The following is a 24042-nucleotide window of genomic DNA, read 5'->3' as shown; positions in this document are numbered from 1 at the left end:
AGACGAGTTTGCTCACCATACATATATCAGCACGTTTTGGAGTCTTGGACTATCTAGCGCCATTTGCTTAACTTGAACAGCCAAAATGTTTAATTGGTTTAAAAACTGAAACTGATAAATAAGTCACCTAAATAAAAGAGTGGATGAGAAACCAATCCCAAACCAATTTCACTAGCCCGAAGTAAAGGTGCTAACACAGTCCAATATTAATCATCTCCATTTGCAAAGCAAGAATGATGACCACGGATGATCTAGAGGAATTGACTTAAATTGATTAAGTTCTGAGTTAAACTTGGAATTCATTTATCAAAGATCACTTGCATGACTCACTCACTTATAATCGTCATCAATTTCAAAACCCAAGACATTTTAGCAACTTGAAAAACCAATATTGTTAGAAACTTCCAAAGTATACAAATTGAGCTGCTCTGTGTGTTGCCGTCCCAATCTAAGTCACGTAGCAGATTCATCGTCATATTCGTGTGAAAAGTTTGTACAGGATCAAAGCAGCAGAACTTCAAATCTATCGCAGATTCGCAGTAATCAGCAATATCTATACTGACCAAACAAAAAGAGCATGAAGCAAAGAAACATTACTACTCCTAGAGCTAGGTGGATTGTATTACGCTTGACGATCTGCCCTCATCCAATATGCAGCCTGTAACCAAAGAAAAAGAAAAGAGATAAAAGGGTAAAAGAGAGAGACATCAAAAAGAAAAGGAAAACCAAATTCCTTCTTCGTCTCTTCGACACTTCTTGTGTAAGTGCGTAGCTATCGTTAATAGTGTGCGAATACATTCTACATTCTACATTCTACATTACTTTCACAAAATACAAATGTTAAATAGTCAAAACACATCGTAAATCAAATTACAGTAATCACTCGCCCTAAGATATCACATTGTGTGGTTCAATAGTCTTATCAATTACCAGCCATTAAGACTCAGCCTGGTCAGAGACGTATGTAGACATTCAATCATCCTAAAAGGTAGGGGTCACCGGATTTCAGTATGTGGACGGTTTCATAGATAGATGGCAGCTGCCAAATGGCTTGAAAGTCAAAACATACATCACAAGAAAGCACCAAACAGATAGATCACTGTGACCAAAAACAGGTTAAATGTTAGTCGCATACAAATCCTCTACAGGCATATGTATGATACACAAAGAGAAAGTAGAATAACAGATAGTCGGATACCTATAATTCAATGCCAGAGAATGGTTTCTTTCCTGATAATGCTCAAGCATGTGCTTGTTAATTGTTATTGCTTCGACTGAAAAGGATGTCTATGCAGCACAAACATAACCAGTTCTCAGTTTTAAGCTATCTATATATTAATGGCAGAAACAGTTATAGTCTATGGTATCTAACAGACTTTATTTTATTTGCAAAAGCTAATCAGATTTCCCTTCATAATTGGATCCAGATGGATTTGAACCATCAACCTCTCAAAAAAGAGTGCTCTAACCAATTTGAGCTTATGAATCCATTAGAGAACACAGACTAACAAATATATTTGCACCAAATATGTACCAACTACCAAGGAAAATTCTTGTTACCAAACAGCTTTGGACTACTCGTAAGTCATAACTGGATAAATAATGTTAGTATAATAGGTGAATACTAACCTAGAATAGAAAGAACTTCTTTAATATATTACTTTTACCTCTCCATGTATCAGAAGTGTCGTAAGTATATAGTTCCCGAGCAATTTCCTACCTTAAGACCCCCAAAAGATCAGGGTGCATGTCCCTCCCATAACAGGAAATGAACTGCCCATTAGTAGCCCACTCTTCAATTGCAGATACTCTAGGTCCCATTCACTTTAACAAGCCCTCAGCGGTTCTTGGAGAGTAGCGCAGCCTCGTAGAGGTGGTACTGTTGGACATCCTTCTTTATGCGCTAAAGCCGTCAACCAAAATGAAGACAAAGACCAAAGACAATTTTGTAAGATGAGGATAAATGCAATTAATGTAAACTAAAGTTACCATTCTTATATAAAGAAAAGAAGATGGAAAAACCTGCTTTGATTAAAGTAGGGGTCAGCAAAGATATCTACAGAGCGTAGTAGAAGCAATATCATGAGTATGAGAGCTAGTATTATCTGAATACAGTCAGGTGGTGGAATTAACCAACTCCGCTAGGCACTACTGCACTAGCACTCGGAGATGTCTGCTCTCCCAATTCCTTGGCAAAGTACTCACAATTTCCTTAAGGGTAACGTGATATATTTCAATAATTTCATTAACCTACTGCAAAAAAATATATAGCCTATTATTTGGAAATAGCAGGACACGGTCGGGAAGACGCATCGGGAGACACAGGAAAGAGAATCAGAAACAGGAGATCTCCGGTAGGATATTCGGGAACAGACATGGCGGACATAACTGTAAAGACACTCACTACATTGGTGGGAAAGAACACCGTAAGTAATGCCTGATATTTGATTCCATTCCCGTAGCTTTCTCCCAAGTCTCTGGATGTTAAAATTATTGAGATCACTATCACCAACTGGTGTATCAGGGTTCAATAAATGGTGTGAGATCACTATCAGCCTATCACCACCAATTGACTCTTCCAATGCAGTTAAAGTCCATTTCCAGGCGAGATCGCCTGATAAAGTGAGAAAAGCATGATCGATAAAGGTTTTACAAGACACTACTCAATGTTGATAAAAAATGCTAAATGGGTCTGGTTTTATTTACTGAAGAAGATCACTGCAAGTCCTAGCAATAAACTGGACATTCATGGAAGTTGATAATTTTACAGTCTAGGTGGTTCATATATGTTAAATGAAGAATACTAACAAAGGGAGAAGCTTGGAGCTACCATTCAAAAATAGTAGATACTTGTAGATTCCAAGATAGATGATTATATTAAATTCTGAAAGCACGGGAATCCAGAAAATAGTGTTTTACGGGAGCTCCGTGCTACCACCTTAAAATATTATTATATATTTAGCATTTCTCACATTTAATTGTTTCTAATTTCATTTTAGCTAAACCAGCCAACTTATATAGATAACTAAGATAAGTAAAGAGATGGACCAGTAAATTAGAAACTGAACAGAAATGCATGTACAAGTAGTATATACCACCGCTAAACATAAGTTACCGCAAGGCAGTTGGCTCTTCCCCTCATTGCAAGCTTCCCCTCAATCTTTGGATCAGACCCATTTCTTCTATCTCTTGCATAGTGTGAGTCACTACCATCTCAGCCACATCCAACCCAAACTCCTCAGCTTTAACTACCCCCTTAAAAGTTCAATTGATATCTTCTCTGGAAAGCCTCCCTTGCTTTAATAGCTACTTAAACTTGGTGCTTGGATTTGTAGAGTGTCCTTCTAGCTTGGAAGTTTGGGACATTCAAGAAACTAGAGTACCAGACAAGAAGTAAGCTGCCAGTTCTCCCGAATCACACAATGCTATGTTCCCTTTCACCCTTCTACTTGGTGCCCATCCTTCCTTTTGCTATATTTACTATTTTGATTGGCAGGCTTACTTTGATGAAGAAAATTCCCATGAAAAAGATAACCCTCTTATGTTTGCTCAATTTCTCCCTCTTGAGGGTGGAAAAGTATATTAATCGGGAAAAGCATTCTTCCACGTCATCAAGTACACCCTTCATTGAACAAAATATACTCCTTCGTGTATCAATCATCACTCTTTCTACCAACCTAGAATTCTGAGTTGTGAGATTTCTCCAAGTGGATGAAGGGGGTCCCTTATTTATAACTATCATTGGTTGCGTAACATCTACGATAGCGTGAAACTTACGACACACGGGATAAGCACGTGACAGCTAACAAAAAACGCGTTTTGGACACGGAACAAACATGTAATACTTAGTCCCATGTGAGAATCACGCTATTGTCGTTTGGGCTATACTTTGGGCCTTAAAATAAGGACCAATAGGCCCATTTAAAGTTATATTTCTCTCCAAGTCTAAACGAGCTCCCTCTCTCTACCTCTAGTAGTTTGTTTCTCATCTTCCAATCAACACCTCAAGTTGCAGCGAAGACGAGCAGGCTCACCCATACATACATAAATTAACACGAATTGGAGTCTTGGAATCTAGCGCCATTCGACTAGAACAGCCAAAATGTTTAAATGATTAAAAACCATAACTTATCCAAATAAAATAAGGGTTGAGAAACTACCAATTTCACTAGCCGGAGTAAAACTGCTAACACTGTCCCACATTAATCATCTTCACTTTCCAAAGCAAGCATTATGGCCCAGGACGATATAGAGAGTTTGACTTAAATTGATTAAGATCAGAGTTCAACTTGGAATTCTATTATCATCACTTTGCATGTCCGACCAAACAAGAAAGATCACTTTCGACAATTTAAAAATCTAAGAAACTTATGCGAGTCAAAAAACCAATATTTTTACCAAAACTTCGAAAGTATACCTATTGTGCTACTCTGCGTTGTTATCCCAATCTCAGCCACGTAGCAGATTCATCGTCCCAATTGTGTGAAAAGTTGTTATATGATCAATGAAGCAGAACTTCAAATCTATCTCAATAGTCAGCATATTCTGGCCAAACAAAAAAAGCCTGAAGCAAAGAAAGGCTACTACTCTTGGACCCCAGGCGAATTGTATTACGAACAAGTAGCATGGATGTTTGACAATAGGCCCTCACCTCGGTGTTGTCCAATATGTAACCTGTCACCAAAAAAAATCAAAGAACAAACAATTCTGAGAGGAAAGGGGTAAAGGAGAGACAACAACAAAGAAAAAGGAAACCTAGTTCTTCTCCGTCTCCTTGACACTTCTAGTGTAAAGTATCACTAGACATCGGGTGCACATACCATACATTACTTTCACAATATACACAAGTTGCATAATCAAACCACATCATAAATCAACTTACTGTTATCTCCTGCCTTAAGAAATCTACTCTTACCAGCCATTAAGACTCAAGCCTAGCCACAAGACACATGTAGACATACAATCATCGGGAAAAGGTAGGGCCACACCAAATTTCTGTATGTGGGCGATTTCATAAATAGATGGCAGCTGCCATATGGCTCGAGCATCTAGATAAACATCTGTGACCAGAAACTAGATAAATGTAAAAGTTGCAAAGAAATCTTCTACTGGCATAAGTATCATACAAAAGGAGAAGCGGAATAACAGATAGTCAGATACCAATCGTTTCCTTCCTGATAATATGCTTGTTATTGTTCAGCAGTAAAAGACATCTTTTTAGCAAAAACATAAGCACTTCTTAGCTGTAAGGAGTGTAAGCTATCTATATTTTAACGGCAGAAACAACTACAGTCTATGGTGTTCAACAGAATCTATTATATATACCTCATCAGATTTCCTTCCATAATTGGATCCAGATGGATTTGAACCATCAGCCTCTCAACAAAGAGTGCTCTAACCATTTTGAGCTTACAAATCCATTATAAAACACACACTAACAAATATATTTGCACCAACTATGTACTGAGGAGAATATGTGTTACCAAACAACTTTTAACTATTCATAACTGGGGACTTTTGTCCTGAACTGGTTTTGAAGTTATTAATTCACTTCTTCCTTTGCTTACCTTTGCTCCATTTCTGCAAAATGATCCAAAACATCAGCTCCCTAAACGTCAAAGCTTACTTACCCTTGACAGAATTTGAGAGAAGTAAATGACAGAAAGCTGAGGACTACAGTTGGGAAGGCAGACGACAGTTCAATAGCCAGAGACTGTTCCAGCGCAAACCTATAAATAATACTTCTACCCCACACTACTCCAATATAAAGCAGAAGAAAGCAATGTATCATTAGGATAACGGCAATTTTTCCTTTTGTAACTCAAGAGTCGAGATCTGTTTCATTTTAAACTTCTTTGCTAGAACACCCAGGGAATTTTTTCACATCTTAAGGACTAAGAAAATGCGACGAAAATAAATCAGAACTGTCTTACTTATTCCAAGGATTTCTTTTTTCTTTTTCTTTTCATGTTATGAAGTTCGAACACCACTCCAAGAGCAAATTTTGCTAAATTTATAATTATGTCAAATACATGATTAAAAATGAAACCGAGGGTGAGATAGATATATAGGAGAGGAGCCACTTGTAAGATACAAATTCTTCTTTTGTAGTAACTTTGTCCCCACCCCATCAAGCAAAACTGGACAACTGGATCTATCCTTTTTCACATGAACCATGTCAGCAGACAAGGCTGGCTAGCATTATTTTATTTTTTTGCTTCAACCCCGACCCCGACCCCCCCCCCCCCCATCAAGCAAAACTGGACAACTGGATCTATCCTTTTTCACATGAACCATGTCAGCAGACAAGGTTTTTGGCTGGCTAGCGTTATTTTCTTTTTGCTTCAATACTAACAACAAACACATATACAGACGATGTTAACAAGTTAGCATTTCACTATCCCAACGGAAAGCACCTATCAAGCTCAGAAAATGCTTCATGCCTTCATTAGCATTGACTCTAAAATCCACATTTGTTAGTAACTTAGTATGATATGGGATATGTAAAACTAGTCAGACCTTGAATATAAAAAGTACTAAGATAGAAAAAATATCTTACTTTCATCTTTCCCATCTATCAGAAGTGTCGTGAGCAGTTCTTGAGCTATTTCCTGCCTTAGGACCCCATAAATTCTAACAGATAATGATCAGACCACTGGAAGGCCCACTCTTCCGTTGTGGATAGTGGATACCCTAGATTGCATTCTCTTTCATGTCTCATGAGCGCTTCTTGGAAGAGGTATTTGTAGCCCAACGTGGAACAGGATGTGGTGCTGTTCTGCATCCATCTTTATACCCTGAAGCCATTAACAAGAATGAACCAAAGACTACTTCGTAAGAGTACAAGTACACGTTACCTAAACTACAAGTACCATTTTTTTAAGAGAAGAGAATAAAACCAGTTTTGTTTACAGTAAAGGTCATTAAGGATATCTACGCAACGTATTAGATGCAATACCATTACCAAAAACATAAATTTGAATACTGAATAATAAGGATGGATAAAAATCAGGTAAAGAGATACGACATGTTTAAGTTTGATTACAACTGATTGAGAGAACTTTGAAGAGCAAGTATATCACTTGTCACTTGATACAAAAGAAATTTCATGAAGTAGGAAAGCCAATTGCCAAGTGAAGTCTCTCTATGCCCCTCACGCTATGAATTCTTCCGTACAAAAATTCACAAGCGTGGAGAATACCTTTGCAAATGCTTCTTACTGCATGAAGTTATTCTACTGCCAAGTGAGTTGTACCCGCGAAAATCCCCTTATAGCCTTAAGATTAAGTTAAAATAAGTAACTTTGAAATAATCGATAGATACAGGTTTTAAGGAAGAGGTAGATATGCAATACCCTTATCAGAACTTTTGAAAAAAAAAAGTGCCATGATGGAAAAACTAGACACTCGGATAGTAGCAGTTTAGTAGGTTATCGAATTACATACTTCTTATAATAGTTTCAGGCATACCTATGCTAAACTGAGTCGCAACATGAATAAAAAGATAAAAATAATGAGAAATAATGTTCGTAAAATAAATAAAATATTAGGTAAAGAACATTGATTTGTGCACAGTGTCTTAACTAGCAAGGATGCTTAAAAAACACAAACTATTAGCAAAACAATATGTTCAATAATAATGGTAGGTGAAGAACAAGGAGATTTCCTCCCTCTATTTCAATTGAATAGTAAATCTTGATTACAGAATGTATTGATAAGAGCGGGAAAGAGAAATGCCTCTGCATGCGTAGTAACAAGGGTGTGTGAACACACTAGGAGCATCAAACCCCATATGGTTCTTTAATAGAAGTTAGAAGTAAGATGAAAAAACCAATAAAAAAGCCCAGCCAGTTGACAAATTACATTCTTCTTATACAAGTTTAGCACACCTATTTCAAAATGAAGTCATATAAAATCCTGACATAGCATTAGTTATATAAAATCAAGCTCATAATTTATATTAAAATGAGTAAAGCTAACGTACCACTGGAAACACAACTTAAACATCTAAACAGTCAACCACAATCAAATTAAGGCATCCTTTACCCCACAATCAAACATTTATAGATGAAGGTTTGGTCATTTGAGAGCGGAGTGGTAACCCATACGGGTGATGTGTGTTTTTGGGTATGAAATACCAGTATGATGCGCTTCTGATGATTTGTGAGAAAATGGATAGCCTACGACATATAGTTCATTAAGGCAAAGTTTTCAAAAAAGGAAAAGCATTTTTTTCTCAGAAGTAAGAGGTGCATGTTTTATCAAATTGAAGAAACTAAAAACGATGAACTCATTGTTCCAAACCAATTAATATCCGAAGGACATGATACTAATTATTTTTGTAAAAGGAAGTAAGACTTTATATATCATGGAAATGTATTTCTTTTGCAAAAAATAAAAGGGAGAGAGAGACAGTTTTGTATTTACATAAGAAAAACTGGATATTTCTGTTTGAAAAGAAAATGCTTCTGCATTTTGAGGAAATTCTTTACTCACCCATTTTTTGTCAAATGTATTTTGGCAATATTTGTGAAAAGTTTTCAAACAAGAAGTGCAACAAGATTGAAGAGAAAGTTTGGTGTTTACGGGTGACTGATTGAGAGATTTTTGACAAGCAAGTATATCACTTGATACAAAAGAACTTACACGAAGAACGAAAGCCAATCGCCAAGTGATTTGTCTCCACGCCCCTCACGCCATGAATTCTTCCATAAAAGAACTCACAAGCGTGGAGAAATACATTAGCAAATGCTTCTTACTGCATGTAATTATTCTACTACCAAGTGAGATGTACCTGCAATGATCCCCCTTGCAGCCAAAGACACCTTAAGAGTAAGTTGAGTATCAAAAGTTTTAAAAGAAATAATGGAGACATACATCGTTTTAAGAAAGAGATGTGTTTTTTAACAAACTGAAAAATAACAAACAAGAACTCAAGTAAAACATTTTTTTTCTTTTGGAAAAACAGAAGCACAAAACATTGAGCTTTTCAAAACAAACTGTCGAAATAAAAAAAAAGCAACAAACCATTGCCTCGAAATCAGACATATAACACCTTTGGCTTAAAAAGAGGTGTCTTTTGAAACCAACGCTCGAAATAGAAAACGACAAATCATGGTTCTGAAATCCATTAGAATCATTGTTAAGAAATCAGTTTGAACAATTTTAACTTATAAATTACCGTTTTCCAGATCATTATTTCAGGCTAACGGTGTATTGTGTCCACTCAATTTTTTTTAATTTTCTAGTGAGAAAGACAACAGTTGTTAATGAGTTGATTAAACCAATAGAGAATAAAGAACCGAATTATTTTAAAAAATACTAACCCCAATTAAGAATTGCTGTGTAAAGGAACGAATTTCACAATCGTTGCTAATTGATAAAATACTAATTAATTAATTAATCCAGTGTATGGCATGGTATTTTTTTTTCTGGCTGTCTACGTGAGGCAAACTTGTGAATATCCTCCTTACAACCCAAATCACCCTTCAGAAGAAAAAAAGATGTCAAACAAAGAAACAAAGTTTTATTTTGAAAAGTAAGAACAACGCTCAAAACGATTAAAACAAGAACTCAACAACAAATAATCCAAGAAGAAAATACTCCACACTACACAATATTTACATTTTTCATAAAAAGAAAAAAAGAACGCAAATGAAAAGATAGGCCAACATATGTAATTTGTTCGAAAGAGTCAAGAACCTAAACGAGTAAGACCTTCTATTGTGACTAGAACTAAATTCAACCTTAGGACAAGCTCAAATCCCAACCAGTGGACCAAGTAATCAAACCCAAGAAACCGATTAGTAACTGTGGAACCCCTTAACCATGTGGATATCCCAGTGGCCTCTAATTTCAGCTAAGTATCGCATAAACAGAATCCCATACGGGCATATAGATTTTATATGAGAATAAGACATTAAGACCTAATAAACCTATAAACATGAATTTATTTTCATCATATAGTAATGAATTCAGGATATGCAGCTTAATACGTACAAATATACTTCTGAGGGTAAGACCAAAGGTATCTACCAAAGCAGGACTAATAAAGATTTCCTTGTCCCTAATAAAACAAAAGGCAACTATAGTACAGTACAGGTCAATCAGAACAAATAGTTTCCACAACAGTACCAAAAAAATTGATCTGTTACAAATTGATGAGAACAGCTTACCTTAGTCTTTAGTAACCAAGTGGTATATCTCTTCTACATCATCTCTGTTAACGAGTACAAGGGTTCACAAACCACATAGTTTATCTATAACTCAGTATCTACAATGCCACTAGTAAGAAAATGAAAATACATGCAAGACTGGCTATGGGAGCAGGGAGCTAATATTTGTTTAAAAGAAGTATGTGTGTCTGTAACCAAATTTGCCTGCTCTCTGAGATGTTTGCTCACCCCATAATCCTTGAATAAAGTCGTACAAAATTTCCTAAGCCTAGGGCATGAGTATTCTAGTATTATGGGCTACTGAGGATACTAAAAGAATCATATTATATATACAGCACATAATTCGTAAAGTATGACCCTTAGATAGTTCAATCGCCTACTTATATAAGAAGCAAATAAAATGTCAATACATACAAAGGAGAGAGTGAGAGACCATCTGACGTGAAATATGACCAAGGTCCACGAGCCAGAATGGTGGTATATTTTCTTGTTTCTACTTATAACTTCTGTGAAAGAGCTGCCACAGTCTTCAAACAGGGAAAAAGAAAGTAAGTAAGAAACAACAGTTGAACACACTATCATATTCTGCATACGATCGACAGAACAAGGGTTAAGACATTTTTTTATTTACAAAAGAAAAACTGTGATTTTCAGTTTGAAAAGAATATACTTTTAGGTTGAGGAAATTCTTAAGTCGGCCTATATTCTCTGTCAAGCGTGTTTTGGTAACATTTGCAGAAGATTTTCAAACAAGAAGCGCAAAAAGATTAAAAAGGACATTTTGTGGTTACGACTGATTGAGAGAAATTTGACAAGCAAGTCTCATTTGATAAATAAGAACTGCCAAGTGAATTGTCTCCACGCCCCTCACGCCATGAATCCTTCCATAAAAGAAACTCACGTTAGCAGACGCTTCTTACTGCATGTAATTATTCTAGTACCAAGTGAGATGTACTTGCAGCCAAAGACACCTTAAGAGTTTTCTTTTTGTTTTGGAAAAACATTGAGCTTTTTAAAACAAACTGTGGAAATAAAAAAACAGAAGAGCAAACCACTGCCTCGAAATCAGATATAACATCTCTGGCTTATAAAAAGAGATGTCTTTTACAACAAACTCTCGAAATAGAAATCAGTTAGAATCGTTGTTGTGAAATCAGTTAAAATTTACCGTTGTTTTTATATGCTATGGTAAATTAATCACGAGTGGGATAAAAAAAAGACATGCTTATTCTTATTCCCACAAAGTAGAACTACAAAATCCTAGAAATCATCATCCTTCAATTGTTAAAAAATAGTAAAGATAATAATTTAAAACTTAGCTAGTTAGCTTTAGGAAGGAAGAGAGAGAGAGAGGGGAGCAGTTCCACTTGCGTGTTTGTTAAGCAAACCGCGTGAAATTTCGTCTAGCCTTAACAAACACGCAAAGTACAAGCCCATCAGGTCTGTTAAAGAAGGTTCAAAGCCCAGCCCAGCCCACTGTTTCGTACTTTCACAGTTTCACGTTGTTTTTCATTTGATATATATATGAGTTCGTCTACCCCGAGGATATCCTCATAGGGACGACATCCGATACCCCGAGATCCAACGGTCCGAAAATAAAAAACAAATTCATATTCTTTCACGTTTTTGTTTTGATTTTGGCCGTTGGATCTGGATCCAATATATTTTTTCCCTATAGGGATATCCTCGTGGTAGCCCAAATCTATATATATTTTTTCCGAATTTCCTATTTACTCTTTTAAGGTGATAAATGTCCTTCTAAGGGCATCTCCAATGGGGGTGTAAAATTACACCTCCACATAGGCGCCATTAGGATTTTACAACTTCAATTATAAATTATTGTAGAGTCCATAAATCTCCACTCTCTATTGTTTCCAATGGAGAAGTGTAAAAAAGTTCAATTTTAAACTTGGGCATCACGTCAAGTGACGTTCGAGTTAAATTTTTTCAAATTGTGACTTTAGAAATAGATAGGGACGACACTCCAAGTGACGTCCGAATGTTTTTTTACTCCGACGTTTGTTCGAGTGTCGCCCAAGCTTTTTATTAGTTGATAGCTAGAAGGAGAATTCTCCACCCTCCCTATCAACTAATACTCTATTACCTACGGTATAACACCCCCATTGGAAAGAGTTTTTTTATATTTGGGGTGTAAAATTTCCACTTTATACGGTTTACACCCCTTATTGGAGATGCCCTAAGTGATGGTAGATAAGGACTAGAGGATTTGGTCCACACTTGTTACTGAGAATCTGATATGATTATGAACATGAACCAACTGTGAGTATGTCTCCATTTCCATGCCCACTTCATATGGTGGATAAGGACTTAAGGATTTGGTCCACACTTGTTACTGGGAATCTGATATGATTATGAACATGAACCAACTGTGAGTATGTCTCCATCTCCATGCCCACTTCGTATTGTTTCATTCATTTATCCCAATTTACGGCATCAGATCAAGAATTTGCTCATTTCCTAATACGAATATAAGTATATATATAACACCAACTTTTTTCCCGCCCTTTTTCAGTACAACTCCAAAGTTTATCATCTAATATATCTCTGATAACCGTTTCAATTTTTTCCCAAATTTTTAGAATCTTTGTATGTAATTTACCGTTTTTGAAGAGTATTTTAATATAGGATGTTATTGTTGTCAAGTGGATTGAAATAAGGTTGGAGGTTAGTTACATAACTAGTAGTCTGATGAGACTTCTGAGAGAAGTAACATCTGATTTGTTGTCTCTGGGAGTTGATATGATCTTGAAGAGTGCGATGTTGTAGGCATGGATGCAGACCGATCTGTTAATTAAGAATCGATAAGTCATATGCATCTAATATGTTTTCAAATGGAAATACAACAATGGTTTATTTTCTAGTATAAAGAGGTTATGTTCTTCAACTCAAATTGTGTCTAATTCTACAGAAGCTGAAATGTTCTCTGCATTGGACTTGGGAAAGAAGATGGGGAGACTTTCACAAGGCTGTATCTTCTTTTGAAGGAGGTGGAGGGATTTTTCCTGAATGTTTTAAGTAGACGCAAATCTTTGCTTTGCAGTCTTAGATCATGGTTTCTATCTCTGACACAAAGCATGAGAAATCTGTTTAAACTTTTCGTCGAAATCTAGTAACAGAATGTTCCTTATTGTAAACTTAAATAGCAGCCCTTTTAACTTTTCCTCCTAAGTTTGAAAAGTAGTAATAACATGAAAGAAAATGCATTAGATAGTGATTTTAATTTAACAAAACCTTCATGCTTCAGATAATGATTTTAATCTAACAAATTTAAGAGATTCAACTAATTCACCAAACTTTTCAGTCAAAATAGTGTGATCCACCAGTATCTATGCATTAGCTGTTGCAAGCTTTGAGAAAATAATCAGAATTAACGTACAATAGAAAAGCTATAAGCATTAAGATAGGGAAGCAAGGAAGTATATCTATTTTTTCTCATCTATTTACTGTATAAGTGGGTTGATATCTATTATTTTATCAGTTTCTTCCAGTAAACCTAAATTTTATTTTGGGCATAATAGGACCACAAAAGAATATTGCAGTCCTTGTCAATCAAAATAGTCCAAAGCAAACTCTATCAGGAGATCACTTTCCTTTCTTTTTTTTATCAATAAATTCCAAATTCAATCACTAGCTCAAGTTGTTAGCTTATGCGCCAGATTTAGGGACCTTGGCAACAGATATTTGAGAAAGAAAATGCTCAGCAACAATTCGCCTTTGAATTTTCCCAGTAGCAGTCTTTGGCACAGTATCTGTGATGAAAACCTTCTTCGGGACCTTGAAAGATGCTAAATTGTTTTTGCAGAATCTCAGCACCTCTGCCTCGTCAATCTTTGTTCCTTCCCTCAGAATAATGGCACAGTTTATCTGTGAAGCCAAGTGAACATAAATCTTCTAAGCATGATGTAGACGAGAGTGGAAAATCAAATCAATATAAAGGAAAAACAAATAGAAACAACAAGTACAACAACCAGTTATCTAAGAACTACAATTTAGCATGACCAGTTAACGAAGTTATTATCTTATAACATTAATGCTCTGGGCATAGATCCATATTTTGAAAACCAAACAGCCAATACAAAACACTTAATCAACTTTCCATAATTCATCAACAATCAAGAATATACTTCAAACCTATCATCATTATTGCGAAAGAGCATAGGTTTTCCTACTCCTAAACTTAAATGCGCTATGAAGATTCTCCTGGTAGCGAAAACAGTCATTTTCACATGAAATCAACTTACAGTTTATACATAATGTGTAATTTGAGACTATTCAAATGTTTGTCTGTATGAGGAAACTAATACACGGGGTTTGTTAGTTATGGCTGAAGTTCAAAGTTCCACGGACAAATATAGACATGCAACTACTAGTAGCCCAAGAAACAACAGTTTGGAAGTTAGATATTAGAGGACTGGAATCGCATGATCTTCAGTAGGAACATATCGAAACAGTGTAGCAATTCGTCTAATGTCAGAACTTTGACATCAGTGTAAAACCATGGCCACTTAATACAGAAGGTAATCTTCTTCTGGCACTTTGTTTTTGTTGTTTATATATGTTTACCCACCATAAAGCTGAACGTGATTGATGATAGCAAATAAAGGTAGAGAATGCTGAATATACCTCCTCGCCGTATTTATCATCAGGCACTCCAAAAGAAACAGCCTGCGCAACATCAGGATGTGATAGAAGGACTGCATCCACTTCAATTGGCGATATCTTTTCCCCTGAAATAAGTCAAATGGCAAACAACCAGTTTATATCTTTAGCAATATCTCTGTTTATACAATAATTGAAGTATGAATAACTTGGTGAAATCTGTATCAGAGATTTCACCTAGAACTTTTCAATTCCGATTCTTTTCTGTTAAGCTATTAATTACCTACCAGTCAATAACACCAATCACTCGGCTTACAGACTACAGAGGAACCAAGCAAAGAATGTTATGAAGCAAGTCTAAAAAGAGTTGTCTCAAGACCACCCCAATGAAGTCCAATTTTGTGTCTTCGGACTAAGTAAACTTGAAATAATCAACTCCCAGGAAAAAACCATGTACTCAAGTAAGATTATTGCACAAAAATATAGTTCAAGAATGTTATCATTCCAAGCTGTTCAAAATTGATGAAGTAAGTCTTGGGAAATTATTTTTAAGGGATTGCACAGAAAATGCAGTTTAAAATTCACTTGGAATTAAGACGTGGAGATTCAAATCAGTATGGAAAGAAGATGAATCAAAGGAGTTATGTATAAGTTACCCAATATACAAAGAACAAGTTGGGTTGCTGTAGCTCTCAATACAAAACAAATGGAATGCTATTGACAGTTTAATGTAAATTTAATTCTCATACCGAATATCACTGTTGACTTGTTCATGTACATTTTACACATAATTATCATACTAAATACCTATATTACCGGAAGTTCATGTACAAACCCACGACATTCACTTGACACAACACTTCATTGTCACATACTGAAAACACAAAAATATATAAGAATAACACAAGCCTTCTTTTGGACGCAAGACATAGGCAAAATACGGGTAAATTCTGCTAGGTTGTGCTGTAAGTAGTCTGCAATTACACAGTTTTGGCTGACTTGAAAATAGCGAAGGAGGCCCTCCCTGACTAGAGAACAAGATTTTAAATTAATTTTGATTAAAGCAGGTCCCTACGAATGCATATATATTTTTCTGTTAACTTTGCAACGGGACAACATACATTATCTACACAAATGTCACATTTTAGCAAAAACCTTGGTTATTCAATGCTCATAACATAATTGTGGTGAGAAATTAGTATTGTGACTTTCAAGATAACATACTCCAGCTTTAGCTTTCAAAGACATAGATATTCACAAAATACTTGTACTTCGTGGGGACTCTTTAGCACTTCGTGGTGAGAAATATTTTTTTAAGACGGCAAATGCTAAGAAGCCTACCCACTAAAAGACCAAAAGATGTGTCTATTTTAACATGTCAAGTGCATTCGCTATAAAATATCGAAAACACTGATTGTATGATTAATATACAATGCATTTCACAATTAAAATAATTACCTCCACGGTTGATAAGCTCTTTGATCCGACCCACAAGATGTAAATAGCCATCTGAATCCAAAAATCCCAAATCTCCAGTATGAAACCATCCAAACTGAAAAGCTCCCTTATTAGCCTCAGGGTTATTTTTGTACCCCTTGGTAACATTTGGCCCTCTTATACACACCTCCCCACTAACTCCAGCCTTTTGTTGAACACCATGCTCATCCAATATAGCCATCTCTTGACCCACTGGTATACCAACTGAACCCGGTTTATGTACACCAATTTCTGGTAACGGGTTCGTAGACATAAGATGGGACGCTTCGGTCATAGCATATGCTTCCAAGACCGGAGCACCAAATGCCTCCTCGAGCTGGCTCAGAATAGATGGCGCGAGCGAGGCACTACAGCTCCGAATGAACCGGAGCTTAGGGTAACTCTGCTCAGGTTTGCTGACATGGCGTTGTAAAATAATCTGATGAATTGTAGGGACAGCAGTGTACCACGTGGCATTGTACTTTATCATGTCAGACCAAAATGTCGTGGCAGAAAACCGTCCTGCCGCAGGCAGCGTAACCGCCGCTCCAGCAATGAGTGAACTCAGTAGCCCAGCTAATAATCCATGTACATGAAACAATGGTAACACGATAACAGTCGAATCCGATTCAGTGAGTTTATAAGCCGATTTAATGTTCTGAACCGACGCAGCGAGATTGGCCTGAGTCAGAGGTACTCCTTTGGGTCGACTCGTCGTGCCGGACGTATGAAGAAACAGAGCTATATCAGATGGTTCATTGACTATAGCGTCGACTGAGTTAACAGATGAATCTGTTTTTGCAGATAAAGTAATCTCATTATTAGAAAAACAAGTAGCGGTGTGTGGGATATTGAGTTTCTTGGCTGCAGACAGAGCTGAGTCGATTCCTTCAGGGGAAGTAAGTAAGAGCTTGGATTCTGAATCAGACAGATAGAACTCAAACTCCTCTGCTGTGTACGCTGCATTTAATGGCACTGCTATTCCCCTTGCTCTAATCACCGCCAAGAACATAATCACAAACTACAATAACAGATAATCATTTTATTAATCCAAAAATCTAAAATATTAATTCTTTTTCAATAATATAAAATGCAAATTAATAAACCAACCTCGATGGTGTTAGGATAGGTGAGAGCGACGGAATCACCGGGCTTTACGCCAGCCGAAACGAGGCTTAAAGTGGCTTGATCAATAAGTTGTTGAAGCTTCGAATAGGTAATATCGAATTTACCAGAAAGTGAGAGTGCACGGTGAGATGGAAATTTTACTGCGGCTTCTTTTAATAAAGCGGTGAGTGTCATGTTCTCCATGCTGCTGCAAAATATTTGAAAACAAATGCATTTAGATTTTAATAACTTGGTTTCGTTAAATGATATAACGTGGTTCAACGACGTGGAAACAATAGAAAAGGTGAAGACAGATTACAAAATAAGTACGAACAAGAAGCGTTAAATAGTATATTGGATATTTTCTCACCTAAAAATAGTAGGGTACCCAAAATAGTATAAGAGAAGAAGAAGAAGAAGAGAGAAAGTTGTGAGAGAGAGAGAAAGAGAGGTGGGCTTTAAATAAGGAAGTTAAGTTTGGGGTTGTGGCGCGAGAAGATCGAGGATATTCGGTTAGGGGAAGGTTACACTTGGGAAGGTGTGTTCGTCCACGTGTCGCCGCCTGCCTCACTGGTCAGTTTCAGTGTGCGCTCTCCCCTAGAAGCTGTCACTTTTTGCTTTTTTGGACTTCTCTACCTTCAAGTACACGTACCACCCATAGTTCGGGAAAGTGTGTCGACATGTGTACGTTTCAAAGGGTTAAACTTATATATTTGAGGCTTAAGTGCTTAACCCACATTAACCATAAGATAAATAAAAAAATAAAAAATAAATCTATACCCCTGTTTCAAGCCGTATTTGACTAGATTTGACCTTAAGTTAAGGGAGTGTGACTAAAATCAAAATTTTAAATTTTGTGTGACTAAATTTAAAAATATATTAATATAATAGTGTATGACGTAATACAAAAAAACCCTATTTTTTAATTAGACCACATTGCCATTCAATATTCATTGATTTTAGTTCTTTTTCACCCGGACATTAAGATATTCAGCATATCTCATATTCTATGATATTGATATCCTTGAAATTTGGATGTTTGTTTTGGGGTGGGCCGGATGCTGTCGGTGAGTTTTCATATTTTCACACATATAGTGGTGGGTTATTGTTCTGAAATGGAATACATCGAACGAAAACTGTGCAACAAAATTTGAATACAAACTATTTGAATACATCAAAGGAAAACACTGGTCAAAGTTTGTTTTAAATGAATATACCTTATTTGAGGGTCTCTTGAGTCTGGACCACAGGATCGCATACATCAGTTTCTTGAGGTGATCCCCTTGTTATTGAGATTTAGTAACACGTGTTAGCAGGCATTTAGCTCTTTTGATCGAACTTTGATTCTGAATTCTTTGACGCATGGATCTTTCTCTGTTGCTACCTCATGTATGGAGCTACGGATACGTAGGACTAGTTTATTTCTGTTTTATTTATTTATTTTCGATAACCAGCCACCACCCCTCTGTTTTGTTTTAAAGACTAAACCTTTTTTGTTTTGTTTTTTTCGTAACAACAAAAGACGTTTCTAGTGTGCGTAACTTGAAACATGATGGAAACCCGATGGAGAAAAAAAGATATGTCCATTCACCATTAAAAATGTATTTCCATGTGAGTATGTGACCATGTCTCAAGTCTCAACTAAGAATTACTACTTCATGTTTACTTTCCATCCTATCTTCTTCTCTCTAATCAAAATTATTTTAGTCAGACATTAAGATTGTCTTAGTGGAAGTTGGTAAAGACTATCAGCTACCGTTCACTTGGCAAGACCTGTCATCAACTAGATAGTTACAGCCACAGATGTTGATGGACATTATGGTAATATGATCAACAACACCACACTTTTATTGGACCTCAATTCTCAACTGGGCGATTCGAACGTAAGGGACAACAATAATTGAAGGTGTTAAATGAGCTGTATGCCGGCATTGGCTTAAGCACTAATTGGGGTTTGCTTGATCGATAGGGATATACCCCTATAATAGATTATTCCAATGATTTTTCAATATAATAAAAGAAATATTTTCAAGGAACTTTTGTGGTTTTAGAAATTCTGAAAAATTGGTTCTTCATGGAACATTTCGTCGACTCGATCTTATACGCAACAATTTATGTATGATGTGTAGTGATTAGTGAGGCATAGGGAGAGAAAACTCTTGGAATTTCACTAGTGGACGGTTAAAAAGTCAAAAAAATCCAAAACATTATCTAACTAAACATGACCTACATGTTACCTATATTTTTTTTTAGGATCCTACCATTGCCATTCCTCAAATTGTGTTGGGCAGCCCCAACGCAATTTGGGGCTTGTAGTTATGTTGGACACTATACAAGATCCCTTACACCCCCCAATTCATCAAAAATCGATAAACTGGTACTAACCAATTTTAGCATTCGTGTCTTTCTTCTCTCTTCTGTTGGGTTATGGAATCGTCGAGCTTCGCTCCGGTGTCCGACCAACATGCTTTGAATGACCATGATGTATCGTGGTTGAAGCTCCTTCACGATCTGACGAGGTCGCTTGGAGGGAAAAACTCCTGGAAATAACTCGAGCGACCTGTTGAAGTCGGTTAGAAGAAGTGAACGATCTGCTTGGATTGTTTAGGCCCATTTTGTTTGTTTTTCCGGAATTTCGATACTTGCTCAATATTTCGGCCCAAAGCCTATTTTTCTCACATTTTTCTATGTATCTATATAAAGTAAATAGATTAGGATTTTGAGACAATTTGAGAGATTTATTTCATGGGTATTGTGGGAGCTCTATTGAGTTAGGGTTTGAATGAGCCTCTTGTTTTTGATTCTTGCTACCTCTTGTAAACTCTCCAATCTTTACTATAAAAGAAACTCGACTCTTGTATGGATGTAGGTAATATTTACCGAACCACCTTAAATCTTTGTGTCTCTTTGCATTATTTACTTCCATGTTTATTGTTGCTATTAATTGTGATGATAAACTAGTGGTTTTGCTTTGTTGAGTTTGTTGTGATAACTACCAAAGTCTTGGGTGGGTGATTTCCTTGGTGTGAGCTTCAAGTTGAAATCATTTGGGAAAGAAAGTAACTAGATTGAGGTGTGACTTTCTAGTGAAATCTCCCAACAAGTGGTATCGGAGCCACGGTTTGAATCATTGGAACAAGGTGTGTGAGGAAAGACTCCACCTTTAGCAGATAGGCTAGGTGTAACGCCCGTATTTTAAAATACGTTTTTTTTCTATTTAATTAATTAATTATTTATTTATTTTCAAAATTATTCCGGATTGGATCGATATCGTGGGCTGGTTTTGGGCCGAATTCGGTGTTGGGCTTGGTTTTGAACCCAAGTATATAAACACATTTTTCTAGAAAATAGGGTTGAGAGAATAATAAAATAATGAAAATGGAGGCGAGAGAGAAGTTTCTTTGGAGAGGTGGAGCCGATGGCTCGGACTCACGAGGGATTCGTGGAGCTTTGGGATTAAGGTGAGTAGTTAGTCTTCTACCTCACCACGAAACAATTCTGATCTCATGTTTTCATTCCATTTCTTCGTCCATTTTTCTTAGCCATGTATCGTATTATTAAACCGGCTAAATATTAAGCCTATTGTTTTGGTTATCTTTGAAACCGTCGGAATCGAACTGGGGTTTTGGTTGAAATTTTCAAGCTCAAAGAAAACATTTCGGCGGCACCAAGAAATTTCCGACACAATATTATATAAATTGTTGGTGGTAGTAAGGGGATGAAGGTTGGGTTGGTGTCGGTCGTCGAAGCTTCGACAGCGTTAATGGCTGGCGTGGAGAGTCGTGAGAAAAACTTCGGTTAGGCTGTTTTGGGTTAGAATCGGGGTGGCTAGTGATGGTGAGTGGAAGGTGGTTGTCGATTTGTTTGGTGGTGGTTGTGGGCTGGACGGAGGTGCTGCGGGAAGCTTGGAGAAGCCATGAATGGCGGCTTGCCCAAACACCCCAGTAAAACAGTTTAGTCGGTTTGATGTATTGGTGTTGGGATAACGAACTTAGTTGATGTATGGGGTAGTAGGGAGTTTGATGGGGGCTGTTGGAAGCTTGGGGGAAGCCATTAATGGCGGTCACGATATTTAGATCTAGATTTGATGAAGTTAGGATTTGAATGATTTGAGGAATGTGTGTTTGTTAATGTTGTTGGGTTTGTTATGGGGATTAAAACCGCCTGATCAAAATGGGTGGTCGATTAGTGCTTGGTGGTGGCCGGATTTGGTGGTGGTGGAGGAGAGAAATGGGTGAAGGTGATGAACAGTAATTTCGATTTCGGGCTTGGGCCGGACCAGTTTGGTTCAGTTCAATGGGCCGGTTTATTTTGGTTTTGTTTGGGCCGCTTTTGTTTGGGCCAGTTCTATTATTTCATTTTGGGGCTGAAATCTAATTTCAGTGGTTGGGCCTTAGCTAGATTAGATTGTTTTGTTTGGGCCCGATTTCGTTAAGATTGGTGGACCAGTTCATATTACAATTTTTGGACTGAACCACTTAACTGTTTGGGGCCAGTTTCTAATATTGCTTGGGGCCAGTCTATAGGACTTAAAATAGACCTTTTTGGGTTTTTCTATGTTTAAACTTTCGGGTTCTAAGGTTTGGGCTTGGCCAGTTGGGTCCGAACCATGACCTTGGTCATGAGCCCATGAGCCATGCACCTTTGACCTTAGCCATGAACCATGGCTATGATTATGAACCCTGTCGAACATGGAAACGCATACCGACTTCGACTTTGATAATTTTTGACTTTGACGGTTGACTTTGACTTTGACCAGGACATGTTGACTTTGACCATGACATGTTGAGTTTGACCTTGACCATGATGTGTTGACCTTTGACCGTTGACCGTTGACTTTGACCGTTGACCGTTGACTTTGACTGTGGAATGTTGACTTTTCTAGTTTTTCACATATTTGATTATATAAAATATTGTCGATATTATATAACTTGGTTGGTCATTATCTAATTTAGATTTGGCGAAGAGTGTGTAAAAAGCATATATATATTGGGCTTTGATTGTGGATCGTGGATTTGCTTTATTTGTCTTCACGCTTTATGTGTATATTATATGGACAATAGTAATAAAATAATAAAATGGAAGCTTGTAAAATTTGGTGGTCATTATCTAAGAAAGATTTGACCTTGATGTTGTGTATTTTGACACGCATGGCGATATTGAGATATTAGGAGATATTATATTCCTAATAATGTTATAATAAAAATGTATGTGATACGTTGAAGCATTGCGACATGAGATAATATCTTTGGGATATTTATATTAATGCAATATCTTGGAGAAATGTATATACACTCCATTATTTTATATGTGAGATGCTAATATAGTATTGGTGAATATTTGCCACCTGAGTGTGGTGTAGTCTGAATAATATATTGGCACGTGAAAGAATGAAAGTGACTATGAGATATAATTGAGATGTTTCTAGATATTATGGCTTAGTGCAATAAGGTAATTGAATTGACCGCATGATATATAGAAAATGTTTATGAGTCATTAACGATATGACACCGAATAAATTACGAACGAAAATCCTAAAACATGACTACCACAACTCATGTGATTGGCCCTCCGGCGTTTGATTAATCCGAATGGCCTTCGGCCCTTCCTTCGGCGTTTCGATAAAAGCTGAATGGCCCTCTTGGCGTAGCCGAATAGTGGCTGGATTATTCCGTTCGCAAAATAGAACGATGATGCGCAATATTTTATGCCGAATAGTGGCAGTACTTACATAATTGCTTCCGTGTGAGGATTTACGGTGTCGCGGCATCCCGCCGAAAGGTTACGCATCGAGTGGTTCATTATGTAAGGGAGGCATGTGGATGTACATGTTCGGGCGTTGGGTAGCGATTGTGGTAGCCAGGAAACTAGGTAAGACATAGATACGAGGTGATTTTAGGGACACGCAAAGAAAGTCTGAAATAATCTTATTATGGTAATACGTTTGTTTAGTTGAACCTAAGACGCCTCGATGGAGGAACTACATGCCTTATTCATGATGCGTATAGTTTGTTATGTGGTTAGTGGGAAGTTAAAAAGCCTCGATGGAGGAACTACCGCCTTTAATTATTGTACATAAGGATGTTATATTAGTCGTTGAAAGTTAAAAGCCCTCGGTGGAGGAACTAACCGCCTTATGGATTGTGTATATATTTGTATAGTTATATGTTGTATTTTAGGGCTACTCACACTAGCATTATTTATAATGCTGACCTGATTTGCATGTTTGCTTATCGGGTGTGTTCATTAAATGAACATAGTTGATAAGTCTTGACAGTTTAGTGTTGAAGAAGATCGGTTCTTTGCTTGTGGTTTTGCGTTAAGCGTTGCATCTCGGGATAAGTTTTGTTTTCCCTTGAGGTGATATAGACTTTCACCAGATAAGGTTATTTGCATTTTCATTTGTAAATTGTTTTTGGTAATGAAGATGACTGTTGTTTAAGTTAAAATTTTTATTGGTTTTTAATTATCCGCATAGTTTAAAACTGTTTATGGGTTTTTGGGAGTGGAGAGTGCGTCACACCTCGGAAATCGAAGAGTCGGGAACAAATAATGTTTTTCCGAATTCTGTCGAAATTCGGGGTGTGACACTAGGTGTTTGTAGAAATTTCTCTGAGAAATTCTCCACCGTTGTTTTGGTTTAGTGGAAGTCATGACGACCAATA

The 24042-nt window shown here is 36.9% G+C and overlaps 1 protein-coding gene and 2 long non-coding RNA genes across 5 annotated transcripts; 1 reads left to right on the top strand and 2 right to left on the bottom strand.

The window, feature by feature from the left end:
- Nucleotides 1–130: 130 nt before the first annotated feature.
- On the bottom strand, nucleotides 131–11742 carry LOC147523877 (uncharacterized). 2 transcript variants are annotated; one of them, XR_015217748.1, is made up of 3 exons: nucleotides 6237–11742; nucleotides 931–6140; nucleotides 131–658 (listed from the first exon to the last, which is right to left on the bottom strand). It is a non-coding gene; the product is annotated as an uncharacterized LOC147523877 (long non-coding RNA). The 2 variants fall into 2 exon arrangements; XR_015217747.1 differs by lacking the exon at nucleotides 131–658 and having other exon boundaries at nucleotides 702–6140.
- Nucleotides 11743–11875: 133 nt separating this feature from the next.
- On the top strand, nucleotides 11876–14489 carry LOC147523876 (uncharacterized). Its single transcript, XR_015217746.1, has 2 exons — nucleotides 11876–12567; nucleotides 13104–14489. It is a non-coding gene; the product is annotated as an uncharacterized LOC147523876 (long non-coding RNA).
- On the bottom strand, nucleotides 13490–18044 carry LOC147523875 (putative CoA ligase CCL9). 2 transcript variants are annotated; one of them, XM_086600377.1, is made up of 5 exons: nucleotides 17748–18044; nucleotides 17381–17585; nucleotides 16253–17291; nucleotides 14819–14922; nucleotides 13490–14059 (listed from the first exon to the last, which is right to left on the bottom strand). In XM_086600377.1, exons 2-5 carry the CDS (start codon nucleotides 17579–17581, stop codon nucleotides 13841–13843), a joined length of 1563 nt encoding a protein of 520 aa, XP_086456503.1. In that variant the 5' UTR covers nucleotides 17582–17585; nucleotides 17748–18044; the 3' UTR covers nucleotides 13490–13840. The 2 variants fall into 2 exon arrangements, with proteins under 2 accessions (XP_086456503.1, XP_086456507.1); XM_086600381.1 differs by having other exon boundaries at nucleotides 17381–17582; nucleotides 17748–17894.
- Nucleotides 18045–24042: the final 5998 nt, after the last annotated feature.

The sequence above is a fragment of the Coptis chinensis genome, chromosome 1, assembly GCF_015680905.1.
Source record: "Coptis chinensis isolate HL-2020 chromosome 1, ASM1568090v1, whole genome shotgun sequence".
Classification (NCBI taxonomy): Eukaryota; Viridiplantae; Streptophyta; class Magnoliopsida; order Ranunculales; family Ranunculaceae; genus Coptis; species Coptis chinensis.
The sequence above is the reverse complement of the archived record's forward strand: the minus strand, read 5'-3'. Positions and strand labels throughout refer to the sequence as shown.